Raw genomic sequence first — 20,264 nt, 5'->3', positions numbered from 1 at the left:
TTTTGAAATTTACCCAAAATGGGTCAAGGGGCACTTTGGGTTGCCCAGCGCTATCGCAAGTCCCGCCAAAAATGTATAAGCAAGAGGTATGGGGATTCTCCTTGCTTCATTATCCGGATGATACGAGGTATCTCTCATTGATCAATGTAGCTAGCTGTGTTCTTGACCAAATGTGCCATAGTTGTGGAATTCACGACTGCCTGTATAGACATGGAGCGAATGCTGTCTTACTGTGAACATTCTTGCCCCTTGGCACGACCAGTAAATCGCGCGCGAAACCTTTGGCAGCGCGCTCCGTGTCCTGCGAACGAATCCCCATGTTGAATCATTCAGGGCACCGCCGTTACTGTAGTTGTTCATAGCAAGGGGAATCATGCCCTATTGAATGGTGAGAACCAAGAAACAAGAGAATGAGAGGGTGATCACCCACTTCATACCACAGGACCTGCGTGTAATCTCATTCTTTGTCATTGGCGCACGGCAAATCTGATATGTATCGAATGCTGATGGTAACAGATCAATCCAGAAACCCTCGAAATCTGCCTGCACTCCGGCCTTCAATCATCTCCAGTTTATGACCACCACCGCATTAACCCTGCTCCCAATTTGCCAGAGGTCCTTTTTTCGTAACATCGATGCGCATCCTTGGCTTTTTCCGGACCTCATCGCGCTGGTTGGCAGTTTGGCACGTTGCCATCGAGGGACAGATCGGCTTGGCTGATCTTGTCCTCTTATATGTAAGACATAGCCACTCTCGATGACAATGGTCAGCCAGCCTCGAAAACCAAGTTGATAGTTCTGGCGTTCTAGTACTCCGAACCACAGGATAGCTGGATGTCACCATAATGGTAACTAAGCTGCCAAATCTCGCAGCTGATCCTTGATTGGTTTCGCTTCTTAGCGGAATGTATTCGGAACTAAGAGGTGAGCATCTTCTATATCACCATGAGAATGTCTGGATACGATCGTCAAAGGCTCCCATTTCTGTAGATGAGCGTTGTAAAAGCCGTGGCTTTTTCAGCTTATTTATCGACACGTTTCTTATGTGGCATGCTCAGCTTCCAGAACCGGTGTAATAGCTCTGCAGCAGTAATGAATATTCATGTATGATAAAGGCAAAACGCAAATAACACTTCCACCGCATGTAAAAAGCCAGCAAACGACAAGAAATTTATACCAACACATACCCATCCGAGAAACAAAACAAATGGGGAGCGGACAGCTGCGCAGCCTGCCCCTTGTCTGATCTTTGGTGATTGTTTCGCTCGCCTGTAGATAAAGACCTGAACACCACAGAGTCCCCTAGCAGCACGCTCGTATTTCCGACGAGCTCTTTGCTACCGGCGGAAGTAAGAGCCCTTGAAAGGACCCCACATTTATCTGCCCCTTCAATATTGTTAGGTACGGATCGATAGTTATATCTTTGGATGACGTGGTAAGATAGGGAAATTCGTGCTCGTAGATCACCATTGTCGAGCTACCCAAGCCATGACACATCCGGGTTTCAAATGCATCGTGTGGGCCACTGGGGCGTATAGCTGGACCAAAACCTGGTACCGAGTGTCAGCGATCACACAATGCATAGTATTAGATACCATGCACTACTATGTAGAGACAACCGAGGAGTGTTCGTGCATATCCACGATAAGTGATACCCTTTGTAGATTAAAATCTCATTTCCAGATATTAACTCCATGTAATTTATGTTCGTTTCCATGGCGTGGTTCTCTCTAAATGGGAGGATAGAGGAGGCAATGATGGTAGGCGAAGTAAATCGAAAGGCTAACTGCCCGGGTTGTCTTCCTAGGTCAAAGCCCTGTTAAATCTATTAGCCTGTTAGGAGTACAAGAGGAATGAAGTTGCACGTACCAAAGAAGTCCTGTTTGGAAAGTAGAGAGACGGAAGTTGTGTCAGAAACGACATGCTCATCCTCGTGGGGAGGGAAGTCGAGAGCACACAGCTAGCTCAACGTCGAGCACTTTCATACCCAGGGCAGTTTGGTTTGAGGCGTGAATCCTCGAAAATCGCCATGAATCTGAAGAAAGGTAGAGCTGATTCGGAAGAGGTCTCGTCAAGGATACTCGATGGGGATTCCACTTAATAATGGAAAACATGGCTGAGCTGTTGAGGGATTGCCAGGTGACAGTATTTGCAGCCTCAAATAAGATATTAGAAGGTACTAGAAGGTAATCCATCTTCAATCACGGATAGTCGAGATATCATATGCTCTTATATTGGCACCCAAATACTCGCAATGACTAGTAGGTTTATGAAGATGAGAACGGATGAAAAAGCGATTAAAGTGATAAAATGCGATTGTTAGTAATTAATAGCTAGGTGTAGAGATTAGTGAAGGATATACAACGATGCAACAGTGAATGTACATGAAATGCAGAGACATAACAATGCAAAGCCGAAGAAAGACCCAGAGGGAAAAAAAAAAAAAAAAAAAAAACTTGTAAAGAAGCTAGACAACATCTACAATCCGACTAAACCCGACCGCCTCCTTCGCTCGTGGCATATTCTTCTTCAGCTTCGCAAGGCTGAAAAACGAGAACTTTCGAAGAATCGACCTTCGCCGCGAGAGTTGCTGGCCAGTCTCATTTACATCAGTGATACCGGTGGATTTGGCAGCATCCGAACAATTCGCGCAGGGACGAGTATTATGGGCATCGGATACCGGTCTGGGCTTGATCGTCCCTGTGTACATCTTCTCCTTCACTGCCTGCTGCAAATCCTTGTGGCGCTGTTGTTCTGCTTCGGGGTCCATGACTTGCCGTTGACCCTTACTGTCGATAATAACGGGAGGTGATACACCCATTCCCAGCTCCATTGCACAAACAGGTCTGGTAGTGGCTGTAGTGGTCTTGGGAAGCCAGCTGTATCTATATTTCGGGCGAGGGCCCGTCGCTTTGTCTGAGGTTTCGGTATCAGTTTCGGTTTCGGTGTCAGTGTTGGTTTGGCTTTGGCTTTCGCTCTCCTCCTGTAGATTCTCGATACGTTTCTTACGGACTAATCGTGTAGGCTCGGGAGCTGGTGCTGGAGCGGGAGGCCGGGATAGGCTGGGGACTATATGAGGCATCGAGTTGAGGTCTCTAATGAAGTCGAGAGGGACTTCGGGGTATGACTCGTTCACGACGTCTAAGCTGTAACGTTGACCGTGTGAAAGTCTGTGATCGTTCGCTTCTACCAGGGTTTCTCCAGACGAATGTGGCTGCTCGCCATCAGCGTGGGCCCCGTCTTTGGTAGCGGATGATGGGACACGGGATGTGCTGAAGTCAGATCGTCCAGTGTATGTGCTTTCGGCACGGGCAATTCTGGCTGTTTTATCGTAGAGCTCGGAAATATCGTCTTTCTTCTCTGGCTCGCTTTGCTGGACGTCGAACTCTAACCCGGGGTAGTATATGTTCCTTGGTGATCTGAGAGTCGTTGGTAGAGATTGTGTTTGAGGTGCTGTGTTTATTTGCGGTGCCGGCGCAGCCATGGTGTGCCTCCTCTCGCACGACACTTCTGGTCGGTGATAGTTGTTATACGAAGGAATCCCCCGTTCGATCTTCCGTTGTAGTCGGTGGCAGGCATATCGGAGTTCCTTCTCCACGTCGCGTGGGATGCAGGGTGGTTCTGTTATGGAACTTGAAGGTCGTTTCTGTGTGTTCGAGTTGAAGTATGCGTTTGGCTTGACAAAGAGTGTGATGGGCTGACTTTGTTAGAATAACGACGATGTGTATGGATTTGTGAACGCACTTGTGAAAACGAAATGATCGAGGATCGCGTCCTCCGAAGTCTGTCCCTCAACGAAACCTTGAACTCCATGGTGTGTGACAATGGCCGGTGTGCAACAACTCTAAGCGACTATGAACGGAAAAGCAGGAAGTAAGAGAGATAAAAACAAAACGAGAGTCCGATATGAAACAAAACAGCCTAACCAGCCAACATCAAGCTATGTTATCGGTTTACCGATTGACCACTGGAATGATAAAACAAACAACGGCTTTCCAGGCCATGCTCCCCGTTAGAAAGTAGTACCCAGATGCGTATTCATTGGACACGAAATACGGCGGTTGTCTGCGCGATGACTGGAATGCGGGACATAAACTGGCACAAAGAATGGATAATTTAACGGCGATGGGTCCGGGAGATGAGCAGAAGATCGACCGCTAATGTCTTATGCCTGAATGACCATAAGGAAAAAGGTAGCACTGGCCAGGTCGTCAATGGTGAGTGAGCATATAGCCGAACGAAAGTCGAGGTCAAGTCCTGCTCAACCGAATCCAGAAGATAAAGAGGGACACTGCTGGCAATGAAGAGCAGATTCGGGGAACAAAAACGAGAAAAACGCTGTCGAAGTACAAAAGCCCGTGGTCGAGTCCCAAAACAGTTAGTCGTGTCACAGTCGCCCAAATAGGAAGAAGACTTGAGGCTTCGCTGGCTGTTCTAGTCGCTGATTGGCTGGAAGCGCCGCTGTAGATCCCAAAAGGGTTAGCGTAGGGTTAATGAACTTCATCTACTGTCGGAATCTCAATTACTACGGCTTCTATATGATTTATTGAATATTGTTCTGGACGAGAATCGAAAGCAGGTGAGGCACATTATGCTGTGTGAGAATGATGGCGTCTGAAGAGCGATCTCAGACGTGATACTTGTAGTGTCACAGCATGGCCAGCATGGCCAGCATGGCGGGCAACTTTCAAACGGAGATACTCAATCAGAAAATATTGAATATGCACGTGTTAGCTCTACAAGACAATACATACCTTTTCCGTCCGATTGTTGATGTCTGCTTCTATGTATTTGTCCTCGAATATCCCGGGTGTCCGCAAGGGATGGGTGAACGGTCCGAACATACCTCGACGCTTTCTGTGTAAACAAAGCATCATTACTCGATTAAGAAATGACAGTCACAATGGAATGCGGAGTTGTCTGGGAGATGCGTACATGAAGGCCAGTATGTTGGTTGTTTTCATACACTACTCCACACATATCTGTAACCCCACGGTTGAGTCAGTGCCAAACCCTGTGGAAAATATATATATCAAGTACATACTCTGTACTAGAGCTAAATCAGGCAGGTGAAACAAATCATAACAATGCATGCAACTCGAACTGTACCCTGCATGATATACCCTAGCAACACGTGCATACACAGACAACGCAACCTGACGGCTGATTGCAGCTTCCCGGTCCGCATACAGCCTTGCTTCTAGAAGTCTAAAGATGACACCGCATCTGGCCCAATTTCATAGAAGTGTAAGATATACATATTGATTGTTTCCCAATATATCACTATCCCTATACTATCTACATGACCCACCACCCTCGGTGAATAGGTAATAGATACATCCACTGAGGGCTTATATGATGGAGAGCAGTTGGATGCTTCTTTACAGTCTTACCTGATAGGTAACCACGAGAGAGGCAGTTGGATGCTCATCCCTCTTGACTGGTTGTATAAATCACAAGAAAAGAACCGCACTGCAACTTCCCCGTATATATTTCATGCCCGTCGGTGCGCCCGACTTCCCACGGCGCGTTTCTCTTTCACCGTGAGAACCCGGGGTGCGTAGAGCATGGCAAAGCAAAGGCTGCAATTACTGCGCCAATATCGATCAAGGCTGGCTTTTTGCGGGAGCTTACCATGCAGTGATGTCCTCGACTTCAGCTTCGCCGAAGGTGCTGCTCTTGGTTAGCTTGTTGACGCCGTCGACGATGGCGCCGCCCTCGGCTGTCTGCTTGGACATGATCTCCGGCAAGACCTCGCGGAAGAATTCGAGGATGTAACGGTTGACCTGCTCGAACTGGAGGAGGAAGGCATCATGTCCTTCGGGGCTTTCAATCCGCTTCAGTCTCGAGCCCGGAATGCCAGCCGCAACCTCCTGTTGCTCTTCAAATGTAAACAGACCATCGCTTTCGATTCCCAGAACCAACGCAGGCTGTTCGATTTGACCCAACGCCTCTTTGACCGGGTCCTCCGACGTCGGACTGGCGCGGGAACGGGAGACATCGTGCGTGTCAAGCTTGCGGGTGATGGCGATGTAGCAGTTGGGGTCAAACCGCTTGACAAACTTCTCTCCCTGGTAGCGCAGGTAAGATTGGGCTGAGAAGTAGGTTGGGGGCCTCCTCCGTCCCTCGACACTGGGCTTCACAGGTGCGCTGAAAGTCTTGGTACCCGAAAACTGCGGATCCATATACTCAATGGCCGGCAGCTCAGCCTGCAGCTGCGGAGTGGGTGAACTCCGCGACTGTCCACCCTTGTGTCCATCGTTGTGAACAGCCCAGTGCTCATTAGGAGGGGTGGGCAGCTTCTGGGTGTCCCTGATGTTCTGCTGCTTCGAGGGGTCGGGAACATTTCTGCCGAATCGCGACTCGAACGAGTTACGACTGCGATAGGTGAGGAGTGCGGACATGCGTGCAGCTCCCAGTCCCGTTACCGGAGGATCGTCGAAGGTGTAGTAGCCATCGTCGTACTTTGGATCGCTGTAGATGCTTTGTCTTTGAGCCTCTCCCCAGCTGATGCACCATGCGGAATGGCGGGCAGAGGTGGCGATCGGAACAACTGCTCGCACATAGTCCTTGCCGAAATACGCATATTCCAGAGCGAGCATACCGCCCATGGAACCTCCAATCACCGCCGCAATCTGCTTGACGCCCATGTCATCCAAGACCATCTTGTGAATTCTATTTACTTGGTCAGCGACCCGCCTTTGAGCTTGTAGCACGAGATAGAACCTTACCTCACATCATCACGGACAGTAGTAAGCGGGAACTCAGGCCCGTAAATCCCCTTCTCCGGGTCACCGTCCTTGTATGTCACGGCACTGGCACTTCCGTACGGACTGCCCAAACTGTTCAAGCAGACAACGTAGAATCGAGATACATCAAATGCCTGACCAGGTCCACCCAGGAGCGGGCCCCACCAGTCCGCCACATCTGAACTACCACTCAATGCATGGCAAATAACCAAGACATTGTCACGTTCGGGAGACAACTCGCCCCTCGCGGTGTAGGCGATAGGGACATTGTGTAACGTGACACCAGACTCGAGGGTAAACGACGGAACGATCACAGTGGTTTGGTCCGTAATGAGATGCGAATAGGGGTTCTCAGGTTGCGAGTCGATTCTCTCTACGGGATTTAGCAGCTGTCCATCGGAATCGCGGGGTACATGGGGGAGTACTGACGGAATTGCCCAGTTTGGACGGTGCTTGTTTCTGCCATTGCGGTTGATGTTCGCAATGAATGGAATGAATATAAGACAATAAACAAGAAACGCAACAGATGTCTCTATCTTCGTTCTTGAACAGGTTGAAAGGAGTGATGAGCTGAAGAGTTGAAGAGATGAAAATCGAGGAACTGGGGTCGCCAACCCTCCGCGCCCCCCAGCAGCCAATCACAGCGCCCAGTATCGATGGCGATATTGTGGGCGGTGAGAAAATTTCTGCTAATTCTTTCAGACCGCCTTCTGTGACTCATCAGTGTACAGCTTGCATAACTTAGTTATGCCCCTATGCATCTAGATTCCAGAATAGGAAACCCTCTTGCCCTCACCGTCATCATTTCATCGTCTTCCAAAGAAATCGCTGTCGCCTATAGTGAGGTTTTTTGAAGGACAAAATATTGATGAGAAGCAATGGGATCACGAGACAGCTATGTGGTTCGAGGTAAGTGACTTCCCCGTACCTCACCTTCTCTTTGTCTTGCCGCTCAACGGATTTAACAGGGCGTAAATGTGGATTAACCGCGACTGCATGGTGTTACCAGGTCCCGGTACTAATTTGACAGAGACGTTTAATTGGGAACAAAATTTGGGGTCACAGCTCGAAAATGCTCGGCATGCGAAGTCTAGATGGTACCGCAAACTATTCAATTTCTTGCGGTGAGGTCAGTTTTCCGGAAGTACACCCGGCCTGTCGAGTCTGCTTCTCGTAGATCCATCTAGAGTTCCCATATGCCTCAAGGTACTAACACCAGTAAAAAAGAGCTAGCCCCATGGCGTGCTGTGCCAGCCAGCGAAGTCATGCTTCTGGAACTGTATATGCAGAGCATGAGGAGATGGCGTTAGCTACGAATTGCATTAGAGCAGTGCTTTTTGGCATTGTATTTCCAACACTTGTGCCTGGTCCTCTTCATTTAGAAAACAGTGTTTTGGCTTGTTCGCAGAATGCTTATGGTAATGTTGTGGACCGAAGGACTAGACTTGTACTCGTTAATCTGCAAATGTAAGCTCACTTGGTTCCGGTTTTCAGCTATCCAGCATTAGACGAGAACCAAAAGCGAGTATAATGACTACGTGAAAATTTTTCCCTTGAGCCCTATAATATCACGTGCTTCTAGGCAGTACTGCCTGACTTTTATTTTAGAGCCGTCTATCATGAACTTCAACTTGATCACTTCTTTGCCGATAAAATGCTTCAAACATGCACTCGCACTCTATGGTGCGCCGTACCCAATAATCTTGGGCAACCATTCTCTATAGAGTATATTACAGGCCAAGACAACATTGAGTCGCTGAAGAAGAAAATCTGGGATCATTTGCCAGCACGCATCAAAGATCCTCTAGCAAGCTATGAACTCACTCTCTACAGCCCTGTGGCGCAACTCGATTATAAAGAGTTTACGATCAGTACTGGCAAAGAGCTACACCCCCGCCAAATTATCACATCCGATTTCCAGAAACGAAGGATCCAAATGTGGATGTCGTGGTGCTGAGCGGACGCTCTAATACGCGGAAATGAAAGCCCCCCATGCCCCTAACAGAGAACCAGCTCATATGCCATTGGGCACATATAGTCTCAAATCTTGCGGCCATTTTGGATGAGCTGAAATTTGTGCATATTCGGGGAACTCCGGCCAGTGGTAAAACAACTAGAACACGAACTGTGGGTTAGGGTTCTCACAGATTCGGCAATATGAAGATGGTAGGAATGGAATTCGATGGATTACATATATATCCGGACAATCGAAGGACTTAAATATGAAGAAAAGCACAATGGGTGTTATTCGCAAACCTATCAACCTATCAAGTAGTACGCCTAAACCCAAAAGCAACCAACCGTTGACACCAGAAAGAATCCAAAGTAGATAAATATCAGAGCACATGTACATGTAAGCCCTCGCTAAAACGCCTCGATTGCCTCCTCTTTCGCTTTCCGACTTGCTTCTTTCCGCTTGAGACGAGCCTGGGCCGCGATCTTCCGGTCTATTGGCATCGCATCACGCTGCGATTCTGATAAGCCAAGTTGCTGTTGTTTGGACAAAGCGTCCAAGCCGTATTTGGTAGGTGAGCGGCGACGACGCTGCTGGGGGCGGGTCTGTTTTTCTCCTTCGAGACCAGCTAGATAACGGCTGCGAGACGTCGTGCGCTGATCATCTAGGTCGTGATCTAGCTTTGTCGATAATCTTCGGTTATAGGAGGGTTTGATGGATGAGAGATCTGGGGGCGAAGAGGGCGGGATCACCACGTCGCCTTCATCGTCGGGTACGTGGTTGAACCGACGAGGCTGTCTTTGAGGAGATCCCTCCTCTTCTTCTGCGTAGATTAATGGATCGTTATCGTCGCCGTCTATGTCGATCCCCATGGCCTGCGCAGCTCGCCTCAGGTCAAGAGGGTCGTCGGTTGCACTTCGTAATTGGCGATAGCGTCGTTCCTTCGAGCGAGGGCTCGGACTCGGAGGGTCGCCGAATTCTTCTGTCTCATCATTGTCGTGGCCCCTCCGGGGGCTGCTTTGCCCGAAATCGTACACGTTGACCCCTGTATAGTCTTTGCGTGGACTGAGGGTAAGGCGACCAGACTCGAAATCCGGAAGACGATCAAGAGTGCCGAGGGTCAGTTTTAGTCGCTCGATCTGTTCGAGCAGGCTGTGACGTTCTTCTTCGAATGACTCCTTGAAGGAATCTTGTGATTCTCGGTGTCGCTGGGTCACGGTCCTCAAGCGTTCTCGGTATTCCCGGATTCGTAGTTCCAACTTGGCTTCTCTCTGCTTCAGCTTTGCTTCCTTCTCTTTGCGGCGCCCCTCGTATTTGGTCATCTCTGACTTGAATCGCGCCAAGGTTTGTTTGAGTGTGATGTTTTCTTTCTCTAGTTCTGAGGCCTTTTGTTCTGAGCTTTCTGAGAGATCGTGGAGCTGGCTGAGGTCTGACCGCTGATTCTGCATCGCCTTGATCTTCGCATTTGCCTGCTCCAGTGCCTGCTGGGTTTTGCGCAGCTCCTCCGCGGTTTTATCAGCTGAGACGTTTCCATCCGACTGTTCCTTGATATCCTCCATCTCGTTGCTAACCACACCATGTTGCTCCAAGGCCTTGCGCAGCATGGTAACACGGTGCTTATACTGCAAGGCCAAAGCTGTCTGCTTGGTGAGATCTTGAATCAGTCTTTCTTTGTCGTGCTTATCTCCCTCAGTGACCATCGTCGACGCCAATTGCGATACGTGACGTTCCATTTCCGCGACCTTTTCCTCCTCTTGTTTCAGCTTCTCAGCCAAACGCACGGCCTCCTCATCCTTCTTCCTGGCGTAGGATTTCGCAACAGAGCGGTACTGAACGAGTCGTTTGATCTCCCAATCAGTCCTCGTTCTATATTTATCAAACTCGGTTTTCCAATATTTCCCTGATTGGGAACGAGGTTCGCTCATATTGAGGGTTTCATCATTGTCGTCCTTCTCTGCCGACTGTAGGGTCATTTTCGATGTAGTTCCGCCCGATCGAGTCTCGCTAGGTTTGGACGTATGTGTAGGTTGAATGTCTTTCGAGGAGCGTTTCTCGCGTGAATCCAGCAAAGCCTGCGTTAGTTTGCTGCGCGGTTTGCCGTCCGACGAGCCAGATGCCCATTGGTTACTGGGACTAGTGGATGAATTCGTGGGTGTCCTTAATGAAGGGGCTTTGCTGGGTGATTCTTGTTTCCGTTCATTATCCACAACGCCATCGCCAAATGACACGGTTTTTCGTCGATTCGAGATGGTGCCCGGCGTAACAAGGATGCTTTTTGTCGGGGAAGCCATCGTGTTCCCAGTCGGAGCAGTGTCGGGCTGTAGTGTTGGCATGTTATCGTTCCTCAAGCTCCCTGTCGAATGATCTTTCCGCGGATCGACCTGGACTTGTGCGCGAATAGGAGGTTGCTGCTCCTTTGCGCGCAACACCCTATCGCGGTCCTCCTCTTCCGGAGCTGGCGTACCAAACAGCGCACTTTTAAACGCACGAAGCGCAAACACAGGCGCGGGGGTTTCGGGCGCTTCGAGGACTTTTGAGTTGTCTACGGAACAGTAAACAAGTTAGTACATGGATGTTCTGTATGGTGGATCATGTCATCCACAATCCTCTGGGATCTTATTCGTCTTTGCATATCTGGGACCACTTATTTCTCCCAACACAAGCAAAGCCCCCCGGAAACTATAGAATGACCATGAGTGTAAACGTACCGGCGGAATGCGCGAACTGCTCGTTCTGATTCTGCCCCGTCATCCAACCCAACATCTCGACAATGCCGCGGGAGCGTAAATTTCAATTGTTCAGATCTTCACAATCTTAGGACATAAGACGCATCACGTCCGCGATGCCATTGGGTATCAACCAGCCTGCGAACTGGAATGCGCGATTGACGTGGAGCGCTGTGCTTTGTTTACGGGCAGCGCTTCCCAGGGCGGTGAGCAGCGGAAAAACACCGGCCCCGCTATCAATACCGTTTGGCTTTTCTCTTGCTGTCTTCTTATCAGCATCACGTACACAGCTTTACAGCACTATCTTCGTTTATTCACCTTGGTTTCTTGGGTAGAGATGACACCCACTGAGCTATAGAGGGCTGCAGCTTCGGCTGCATCTTTGTCACTTCCTCATTCCGTGGCAAAGACCGACTCAATCTGGGTGCACTCTTTCCACACCGCCCACGCCCCGCTATGCCTCACAAGCAGAAGAAGGCCTCGAATCATGCCCTAAGAATCGGCTCTCCCCGGGCGGAGAAAAAGCAGCAGCAGCATCAATCGGTCCCGAATACCCCTCCACCGGTCGTAGCTCCTACGAATTATCGCGAGATTCATCAGAATGAAGTGGAGGCTCTCCGCTCGATCTATGGAGATGACTTTGAAGAGATCGAGAACAGGCGCTCAGCCTGGCATGTAAGTCGCGCGGAGTGTGGTTCTTCAATTGGCGATATTAAGGGTCGCTGACAGGTGTGCGGTATAGCAATCATCGGATGTTTGCTTCAGGCTCCATTTGCGAGCTTCGTCCAACCCGGAAGTCCGCATCCAATTGCTGGTTGAGCTGCCGGCAACCTACCCCAAGACCTATCCGAACTTGTCATTAGAGAACCTGGCGGAATTTCGCGAAGGAGCGCAGTCACGGATTCTGGATATTGTCGAAAATAAGCCGAAGTTGCTCGTTGGGACAGAAATGATATACGAGCTTGGCGTGTCTATTCAAGATGTCCTTGAAGATGTGGCTCAAGCCAAGGAGCAGGATAAAGACCTTCCTAGCCTGGAAGAAGAGCGCATGAAGCAAGAAGCCGCAGCGATGCACCAGGCAGAGTTAGAAAGACAGGAGGACCTTCGGAAACAGGAGGCTGCTACGGCTGAGGAGGAACGAGCCCTTCAGCAATTGATTGAGAATAAGATTAGAGAAAGATCGAAGGCTCGACTATCTCGACGAAAGAGTCGAACAGCTGGGGTGGATTCGAATGGATTTACGGATGACATCGAGCATGTCCCAGGCGCGATTGCCTTCGACCCTCCGCTGGTTATGAATGATTCCGATGAGCAATTACTGAAGTTCCGAGCTGTTTTTGGGAAGACCCTACTCAAAAGTACCCATGGGAAGGAAACCTTTACCGTACGACCAATTGTTTCTGAAAACCGGCCCCATGCACCTCTTCTGGTTTTGAAAGAGTACTCGCTTGAGAGGGGACTAGGAACTTTGGCATTTCGAGAGCGAATGCGGACTAGTGAAGATAAATTGGAATCAATCAAGAAACTACGCCATCCCAATCTTATCGACTTTGTTGGTTTCAAGATCAATAGCCCTGACCTATACGACGACTCGCATGATAATGCTTGGAAAGTATATGCTCTTGTGGAGTACGCGAACAAGGGTTCTTTGGTGGAATTTCTGGATCTCGTGGGGACTGTCCCTGTAGAGATGCTCCGCAGCTGGATGCTTCAGTTGCTTGAAGGCTTGGAGTTCTATCACCGCAGTGGGTTTATCCATGGGGACATTCACAGTGGGCGGGTCATGTTATTCAGGAGCCCAACAGGAGGAACTACTGTGAAGTTGCAGCCGAGCATTGAGGGGGCTTTACCAGGTCCCGCAGGTGGCCGGAGTCGGTCTATGGCAACCTCCAAATCCCCGTTCTGGACGCCTCCGGAGTTGACTCAGGGGGAGGTGCCGCTGTCCATGAAAACCGATGTCTGGGACTTAGGTATAGTTCTTTTGCAAATGGGATTTGGCAAAGATGTCATGCTGCGCTATACTTCTGCCAATGCACTGATGGGGGCACTCGATCTATCGCCCCCTTTGCAAGATTTGCTCGAGGAGTTCTTCCGTCCAGACCCCAAGAAGCGACCTACGGCGTTCCAGCTTCAGCCTTCCGAGTTCTTCCGTGTTGACACGCCTTTGATAATGCATACTAGCACAGCCAATTCCATGTTCCTGCCGAGACGGCCGCGCGTGGACTCCTTTGGTGGTATTTCTGCGCTTTCACGCTACAATCAAGATTTTGATGAAGCTGGACGTCTGGGAAAAGGCGGGTTTGGCCAGGTCGTGAAGGCTCGAAACAAACTCGATGGTCGATTTTACGCTGTCAAGAAGATCTCTCAGAAGTCAGCTGCTGCGTTGAAGGATACATTGTCGGAGATCATGTTACTATCTCGGTTGAACCATCCGTACGTGGTGCGCTACTACACAGCTTGGCTTGAGGAAGATTTCGATCTTGGTGACGAGGACGCCGTTTCTTCCACCGAGGGCGACCCATTTGCGAGTCGAGGTCCGGGTAGTGTTGGTTTTAGTACCGGTGGACTTGACTTTATCAGTTCCAGCGGTTACTCCGGAATCCAGTTTGGCTTGGACAGCGACGACGAAGACGCTGAATCCATGTCTGATCAAGATAGAAAGGAGACACCTGATTATGACGACTCCGAAAGCGAGAGTGGAACTGAACCAAGCCGGATGAAGACCAGCTCGCAAGGCCGGCCCGTATTCACTACGTTGTATATCCAGATGGAGTACTGCGAGAAACATACTCTTCGTGATCTCATCAGAAACGGTCTCTATGATGATGTTGACAGATCCTGGCGCCTTTTTCGCCAAATCCTAGACGGGTTGAGCCATATCCATGGCCATGGTATTATACACCGAGATTTGAAACCGGATAATATCTTCATTGATGTGGCCAATAACCCGCGTATCGGAGACTTTGGCCTAGCGACAAGTGGGCAGTTTATGACTGCAGTCCGCTCATCTGCAACGGCGGATATTGGAGGTAACTTGACTCGCAGCCTGGGTACGACTTACTATGTCGCGCCTGAGATGCAATCTGGATTCACAGGAAATTACAACGAAAAGGTTGATGTAAGTATCTCCCTGAATTTCTCTTATCCTCCCAAGTATAAGGCTAATCGTGAAATAGATGTATTCTCTGGGCGTGATCTTCTTTGAAATGTGCCATCCGTTGCCTACCGGCATGGAACGTGATCAGACACTGCGGGCAATTCGAGAGAAGAACCATACTCTCCCTTCTACCTTCCAGCATTCAGATAAGGTGGTACAGGGCAAAATTATTGAATCACTGCTGAACCATACACCGAATGAGCGTCCATCAGCTGAAGAGCTCCTTCACAGTGGGAACATCCCTTTGCAGGTCGAGGAAGAAACATTCAGAAGGGCTATCGTCCACTTGCTCTCCGATCCAAATTCTCCAGATTACAAGAAGATTCTCTCAGCCATCTTCTCCCAATCTCCCAAGCGATTTGAGGATATTGCCTGGGACATGGATTCGCATGTATCACCGGCAGCGAATGAACTGTTGGTTCAAGGTCTGGTCAAAGACAAGTTGATATCTATCTTTCGCCGGCATGGATCGGTGGAGAGTGCGAGGCAAATGCTTTTCCCGCGATCTCAGCATTACAATCATGGCGCTGTGCGGTTGCTCGGTTCATCAGGAAATCTGCTCCAATTGCCTTTTGATTTGACCTTGCCGAATGCGCGTGCGATTCCTCGACAGGACCGTTCGCTTGAGAAGACATTTGCCTTTGGCACGGTCTACAGGGAAACACCCCACGGTGGTGAGCCGCGGACTCACAAGGAAGTAGACTTTGATATCGTGTCGCACAACACGTTGGACCTGGCGTTGAAGGAAGCCGAAGTTATCAAAGTACTGGACGAAATCATCGAGGAATTCCCACCGCTTAGATCAGCGCAGATGTGCTTCATGATAAACCACTCCGATTTGCTTCAATTGATCATGGAATTCTGTCGCATTACTCCTTCTCAGATCCCACTGGTCAAAGAGATCATCAGCAAGTTGAACGTCGGAAAATGGACAATGCAAAAGATCAGGAGTGAGCTTCGTTCGCCTGCCGTTGGTGTTGCCTCTACGTCGTTGGACAATCTTGCGAGGTTTGACTTCAGAGGTTTGTATACCTTCCCTTATCAATACGAATTTTGACTAACGACTATCAGACTCTCCAAAACAAGCCCATAAGAAATTGCGGGCTATCATGGAGGGCACGCCATTCGCTGAACGATTGACTCCGATTTTTGCCCGTCTGAACTCGGTAGTCAACTACCTCCAGGAGTTCGACGTAAAGCGGAAAGTCTATGTCAACCCGCTTTCCAGTCTGAATGACAAGTTCTTCAGAGGTAGTATTCTTTTCCAGTGCGTCTTTGACAACAAGCGGCGCGATGTGTTTGCAGCGGGTGGTCGATATGACCGGCTGGTTCAGGAGTTCTCCCCGAAGGCTTTGGCGAGTCGCACTCAAACTCATGCCGTGGGTTTCAATTTGAGTTGGGATAGGCTTAGTTCATCGATGCTTGGACACCTGAAAGAGCCAACCAAGTCGTCTTTGAAGCATCCAGAAGCTGAAACTGGGACTGGGACTTTCTGGAAGACTCGGAGGGTAAGTCAAAATCCCCATAAAGTGCCTCTGGGACAAGTAGCTAATTCAGTAGTGTGATGTACTCGTCGCTAGCTTTGACGCGACGGTCTTGCGCACAATAGGCATTAAGGTCGTTCAGGATTTGTGGTCAAATGATATCAGCGCGGAATTATCAGTCGACGCCTCTTCGCTCGAAGAGCTTCTCAGCAAATACAGAGACCATAACCATAGCTGGATCGTTATCGCGAAGCAAGACAGCAAGGAACGGGGTTTTAAGGTCCGAAGCCTGACCCCAAGGGAAGAATACGACATGAGAGCCTCGGAGCTGGTTCCTTGGCTTCGAAATGAGATTCGTGCGCGCAACCTGCGCGAGGGCACAACCGATCATTCGAAACAACATCGGTTGCCTAGTCAGCCGGACGTGTCGTCTCCCGGTAATGAGAGGACCAATGATGTACGTATCTTGGTCTCTCAGCACCGGAGCAAGAAGAGCAATAGGCGAAATATCGTTGATTCAGGTATGTTGTGTTCCGAGCTTTACGTACAACTCACAGGTCACTTTACTAACGGAAAACAGCTCTTCAACGTTCACGCGAAGTCGTCGAACAAGCCCTCAATGGCCCCATCGCTGCTATCGATACTCGAGATGATGTCCTTGAGTCCATCCGCGACACGCGTCTTTCAGACCCTGACAGCTGGCGCACAGTGATACAGAATGCACCACCGAGTGAACGGAAATACCTCAGCCAAGTGCATGAGCTGCTCTGCGATCTTGCCAATGAAAGCCAAATGGGCGACGGCACCGAGAGCTACGCGAATGCGTTTATATACAACTATCGAACGGGGTCCTGCTTGTATTATGATCTTGGGAGGGTGAGCGAAAGATAGGTGTTGTTTCATGAGGTTGGCGTGTGATGTGCTATAGCTATGTTTGCAATATTGGCATTATTTAGGTTGCTTTTTCAATCGCCTCTCCGTTATTTAGCGAATTATACCCAAATGAGAATTACATGCAAATGAATGAGTGCAGTCGAGGAATGAAAACAAGGTATCTTGCAAATTATTGTACAAACGAACCTATGCGCGCCGAACTATGAAATTAATCGCTCTCATCATCGCTTCCGTATGCTACCAGGGGCCCCGAAGACGGGGCAGCCTTTTGTGTTGTGACATTTCCACCTGCCAGTCCTTGTAGGGCTGCTACCGTGGAGCTGGAGAAGATCCCGCCGCTCTGTTGCTGTTGTTGTTGGAAAGGAGCAGTAGCGGGAGGTGCAGATTCAATCATGAGAGGCTGCTCCGGCGCCTCCAATTGGGGTGCGGTCCCAGCATCCTCCAGCTCCTTCGTCCTCGTGTACCAGACCTCATCCGGCGGCTCGTAGCCATCCAGCCCAAAACTACCCTCAATCTTCTTCCTCTTCCTCGCCTCAGGGTCCCGTCCCTCAATCTCCGCAACGAACTCAGCAGGAAGAGCCCTCCTAACCGCCTCAGCAGCCTGCTCCTCCAACCTCCGCGCCTCACGCTTCTGCGCCAACGGATTCGGATCAACCGTCGCCCACCGCACATTCAGAATCTCACTATGATCCAGACTCTGATGCGCCATAGCCTCCTTGGCAAATTGCCCATTCGCCTCATTCGTATACGTAACAAATGCAACACCCCGATTCGTCAAAACCCGCGTCCGCTCAACCTGTCCCCATTCCGCGAAATGACGCGCAACAACCTCCTCAATATCATCCGTAACGTGAATCCGTCCAACATACAGCGTGCGATTCTGTCTCGTAAACGACCCCACACCACCCATATCATCACGGTAATCACTAAACTTGTCGCGCCCGAAACAATCCACATTCGGATTAAACAAATCATGCAGCGTCGGCAGTCTATGCAAATACTCGCACTCATGCCCCTTCGGGCAAAGACCCCTCGCGAAGAATAAACAGAAATACGACCCGGGGACTTTATCCGCGCGCGTATATCCGCTATCCTTGGCCACATTGCACCGCGACGTCGCGGCCTGTTTCGAGAGATACTTGTCCTCGCGGTCACCGCCGGACCATTTGTTGTACCAGATGTTGAAGACCGTTCCGGTTTGCGGTGGTGGTTCAGATTTGATGGTTGCTGGGTCGACTTGGGGGCGTGCTGGGCGGCGCTTTCGGCGAATTATCTTCTTTTTCTTCTGGGTGCCGTCTGCTTCGGTGGTGGTTGTCATGGCGGTTTCGGTTGGTTGTGTTGTGAGGGCATTTTCGTCGTTGGGGGTTGGTTCTGTGCCGGAGGGGGATCGGCTGGGAATTGTGGTTTGGGGCGCATCGGCCACTTCTGTGTCTGCCATGGTTGCTATATTAGGAGAAGTATCCTTTGGGATAGAAAAATTGGAGCGTTGTTGTCTAAAAGCAAAGTCGGTCGATGAAGTTGACGGGGCGATAGCGCTTAGTCAGCGGATCTTGGCACTTGAGAATTTGATATCGCTGCAACTGTAGAGCAACATCGCAGGTATACTACTGTGGTCTCTGTTGTTTATTTCTCTTTACTGGAGGGTACTAGAGCACTAGAAATCCTCATCCTTTTACCGATCTCTTTGCACCTGTCCAGATTGTAATTGATACCCAGAGTCTGCGAGACTCCAGCCGGCAAGATGGTGAACATTACGGAGAAGATCAAGGAGTAGGTCTTGGAATTATATGCTGGATGGATAGATGGGCTAAATGCCGATGTTTCATTTTACAGAATCGAAGATGAAATGCGCAGGACGCAGAGTAAGCATCTTCCATTTCACTAATAAACCGCTTGAGAACCCCGCGCTAACTAGATCACAGAGAACAAAAACACAGGTGGGTACCGCATTATATACAACCCTTCAGATTGAAAAATTTCTGATAATCATCCAGAATATCATCTGGGTACTCTTAAGGGGTACTTGTCCCCCCACCTTCAATCCAAACCAAGCAACCACTAACGATATCAGAAAACTCGCCCGTCTAAGGGCCCAACTCCTCGAACCCACCGGCGGCAGCGGCGGAGGCGGCTCTGGCTTCGACGTAAGTAAGAGTGGTGATGCCCGAGTAGCCCTCGTCGGTTTCCCCTCCGTCGGTAAATCCACTTTCCTGTCCAAGATCACCAAGACCAAGAGTGAGGCCGCGGCGTACTCGTTCACCACGCTCACGGCTATCCCGGGTGTGTTGGAGTATGGGGGTGCTGAGATTCAGATTCTGGATTTGCCGGGTATTATTGAGGGTGCTTCTGAGGGGAAGGGGCGTGGAAGGCAGGTTATTTCGGCTGCTAAGGTTGGTCCATTGCTCCGGTGATTGTTGTTTGGAGTTACTGACAACGGCAGACGAGTGACTTGATTCTGATGGTCCTTGATTGTACGAAACGTGCTGAGCAGCGATCTCTGCTGGAGGCTGAATTGGATGCTGTTGGCATTCGACTTAACAGGGACCCTCCGTAAGACCCTTTCCACCCACCACATAACGGCCAAGGTAACTGACAACCAAAGCAACATCTACCTCAAACAAAAGAATGCCGGCGGCATGAAAATCACTTTCCAAACACCTCCCAAATCCCTCGACGAGAGAATGATCTACAACGTCCTCCGTGACTACAAAATCCTCAACTGCGAAGTCCTAGTCCGCGACGAAAACGCCACAATCGACGACTTCATCGACGTAATCATGAAAGACCACCGCAAATACATCCGCTGCCTCTACGTCTACAACAAGATCGACGGCGTCAGCTTGGACTTCCTCAACGAGCTCGCTCACGAACCCTACACTGCGGTCATGAGTTGTGAACTTGATCTTGGTGTTCAAGATGTCGTTGACCGGATCTGGAAAGAATTGAGATTGATTCGGTTGTATACGAAGAGAAAGGGCGAGGAGCCGGATTTCTCGGAGGCGTTGATTGTGAGGCATAACTCGAGTATTGAGGATGTGTGTGATCAGGTTCATCGGACGTTGAAGGAGACGTTTAAGTATGCGTTGGTTTGGGGGGCTAGTGCGAGACATGTTCCGCAGAGGGTTGGGTTGGGGCATGTTGTTGCTGATGAGGATGTTGTTTCGATAGTTGCGAAGTAATGACTATCAGACGGTGGTATGGTGCATATAGTCATTAGAATTAGGTCAAGTAAATGTGCAATGACTTCAATTGATGACCCTGGGAGTAGAACATTTACACTAGCCTTCCTGATAGCACGGT

At 49.7% G+C, this 20,264-nt stretch overlaps 6 protein-coding genes across 6 annotated transcripts; 2 read left to right on the top strand and 4 right to left on the bottom strand.

Moving 5' to 3' along the window:
- Nucleotides 1–2,415: 2,415 nt before the first annotated feature.
- ASPGLDRAFT_55801 (uncharacterized protein) lies at nt 2,416–4,297 on the bottom strand. The gene is made up of 2 exons (XM_022548159.1): nt 3,745–4,297; nt 2,416–3,697 (listed from the first exon to the last, which is right to left on the bottom strand). The coding sequence occupies exons 1-2, from the start codon at nt 3,811–3,813 to the stop codon at nt 2,468–2,470; spliced, it is 1,299 nt and encodes a 432-aa protein (XP_022404039.1). The 5' UTR covers nt 3,814–4,297; the 3' UTR covers nt 2,416–2,467.
- A 933-nt stretch (nt 4,298–5,230) lies between these two features.
- Nucleotides 5,231–7,287, bottom strand: met2 (homoserine O-acetyltransferase). The gene is made up of 3 exons (XM_022541811.1): nt 7,179–7,287; nt 6,732–7,122; nt 5,231–6,675 (listed from the first exon to the last, which is right to left on the bottom strand). The coding sequence occupies exons 1-3, from the start codon at nt 7,213–7,215 to the stop codon at nt 5,631–5,633; spliced, it is 1,473 nt and encodes a 490-aa protein (XP_022404038.1). The 5' UTR covers nt 7,216–7,287; the 3' UTR covers nt 5,231–5,630.
- Nucleotides 7,288–8,987: 1,700 nt separating this feature from the next.
- On the bottom strand, nt 8,988–11,553 carry ASPGLDRAFT_43891 (uncharacterized protein). The gene is made up of 2 exons (XM_022545903.1): nt 11,412–11,553; nt 8,988–11,245 (listed from the first exon to the last, which is right to left on the bottom strand). The coding sequence occupies exons 1-2, from the start codon at nt 11,464–11,466 to the stop codon at nt 9,114–9,116; spliced, it is 2,187 nt and encodes a 728-aa protein (XP_022404037.1). The 5' UTR covers nt 11,467–11,553; the 3' UTR covers nt 8,988–9,113.
- A 332-nt stretch (nt 11,554–11,885) lies between these two features.
- On the top strand, nt 11,886–16,961 carry cpcC (putative protein kinase (Gcn2); the record flags this gene model as incomplete). Its single annotated transcript, XM_022540051.1, has 6 exons — nt 11,886–12,104; nt 12,172–14,547; nt 14,606–15,608; nt 15,658–16,094; nt 16,147–16,591; nt 16,651–16,961. 6 exons carry the CDS (start codon nt 11,886–11,888, stop codon nt 16,959–16,961), a joined length of 4,791 nt encoding a protein of 1,596 aa, XP_022404036.1.
- Nucleotides 16,962–17,172: 211 nt separating this feature from the next.
- Nucleotides 17,173–18,402, bottom strand: cwc2 (active spliceosome conformation promoter CWC2; the record flags this gene model as incomplete). The annotated part of the gene is made up of 1 exon (XM_022543278.1): nt 17,173–18,402. One exon carries the CDS (start codon nt 18,400–18,402, stop codon nt 17,173–17,175), a length of 1,230 nt encoding a protein of 409 aa, XP_022404035.1.
- Nucleotides 18,403–18,705: 303 nt separating this feature from the next.
- Nucleotides 18,706–20,143, top strand: ASPGLDRAFT_33066 (putative GTP binding protein (Gtp1); the record flags this gene model as incomplete). Its single annotated transcript, XM_022544255.1, has 7 exons — nt 18,706–18,734; nt 18,798–18,826; nt 18,887–18,901; nt 18,959–18,983; nt 19,036–19,354; nt 19,405–19,514; nt 19,567–20,143. The coding sequence occupies 7 exons, from the start codon at nt 18,706–18,708 to the stop codon at nt 20,141–20,143; spliced, it is 1,104 nt and encodes a 367-aa protein (XP_022404034.1).
- Between the last annotated feature and the right edge of the window lie 121 nt (nt 20,144–20,264).

The sequence above is a fragment of the Aspergillus glaucus genome (genome assembly GCF_001890805.1).
Source record: "Aspergillus glaucus CBS 516.65 unplaced genomic scaffold ASPGLscaffold_4, whole genome shotgun sequence".
Lineage (NCBI taxonomy): Eukaryota > Fungi > Ascomycota > Eurotiomycetes > Eurotiales > Aspergillaceae > Aspergillus > Aspergillus glaucus.
Note: the sequence above shows the minus strand (reverse complement) of the source record. Positions and strands in the feature narration are given on the sequence as shown.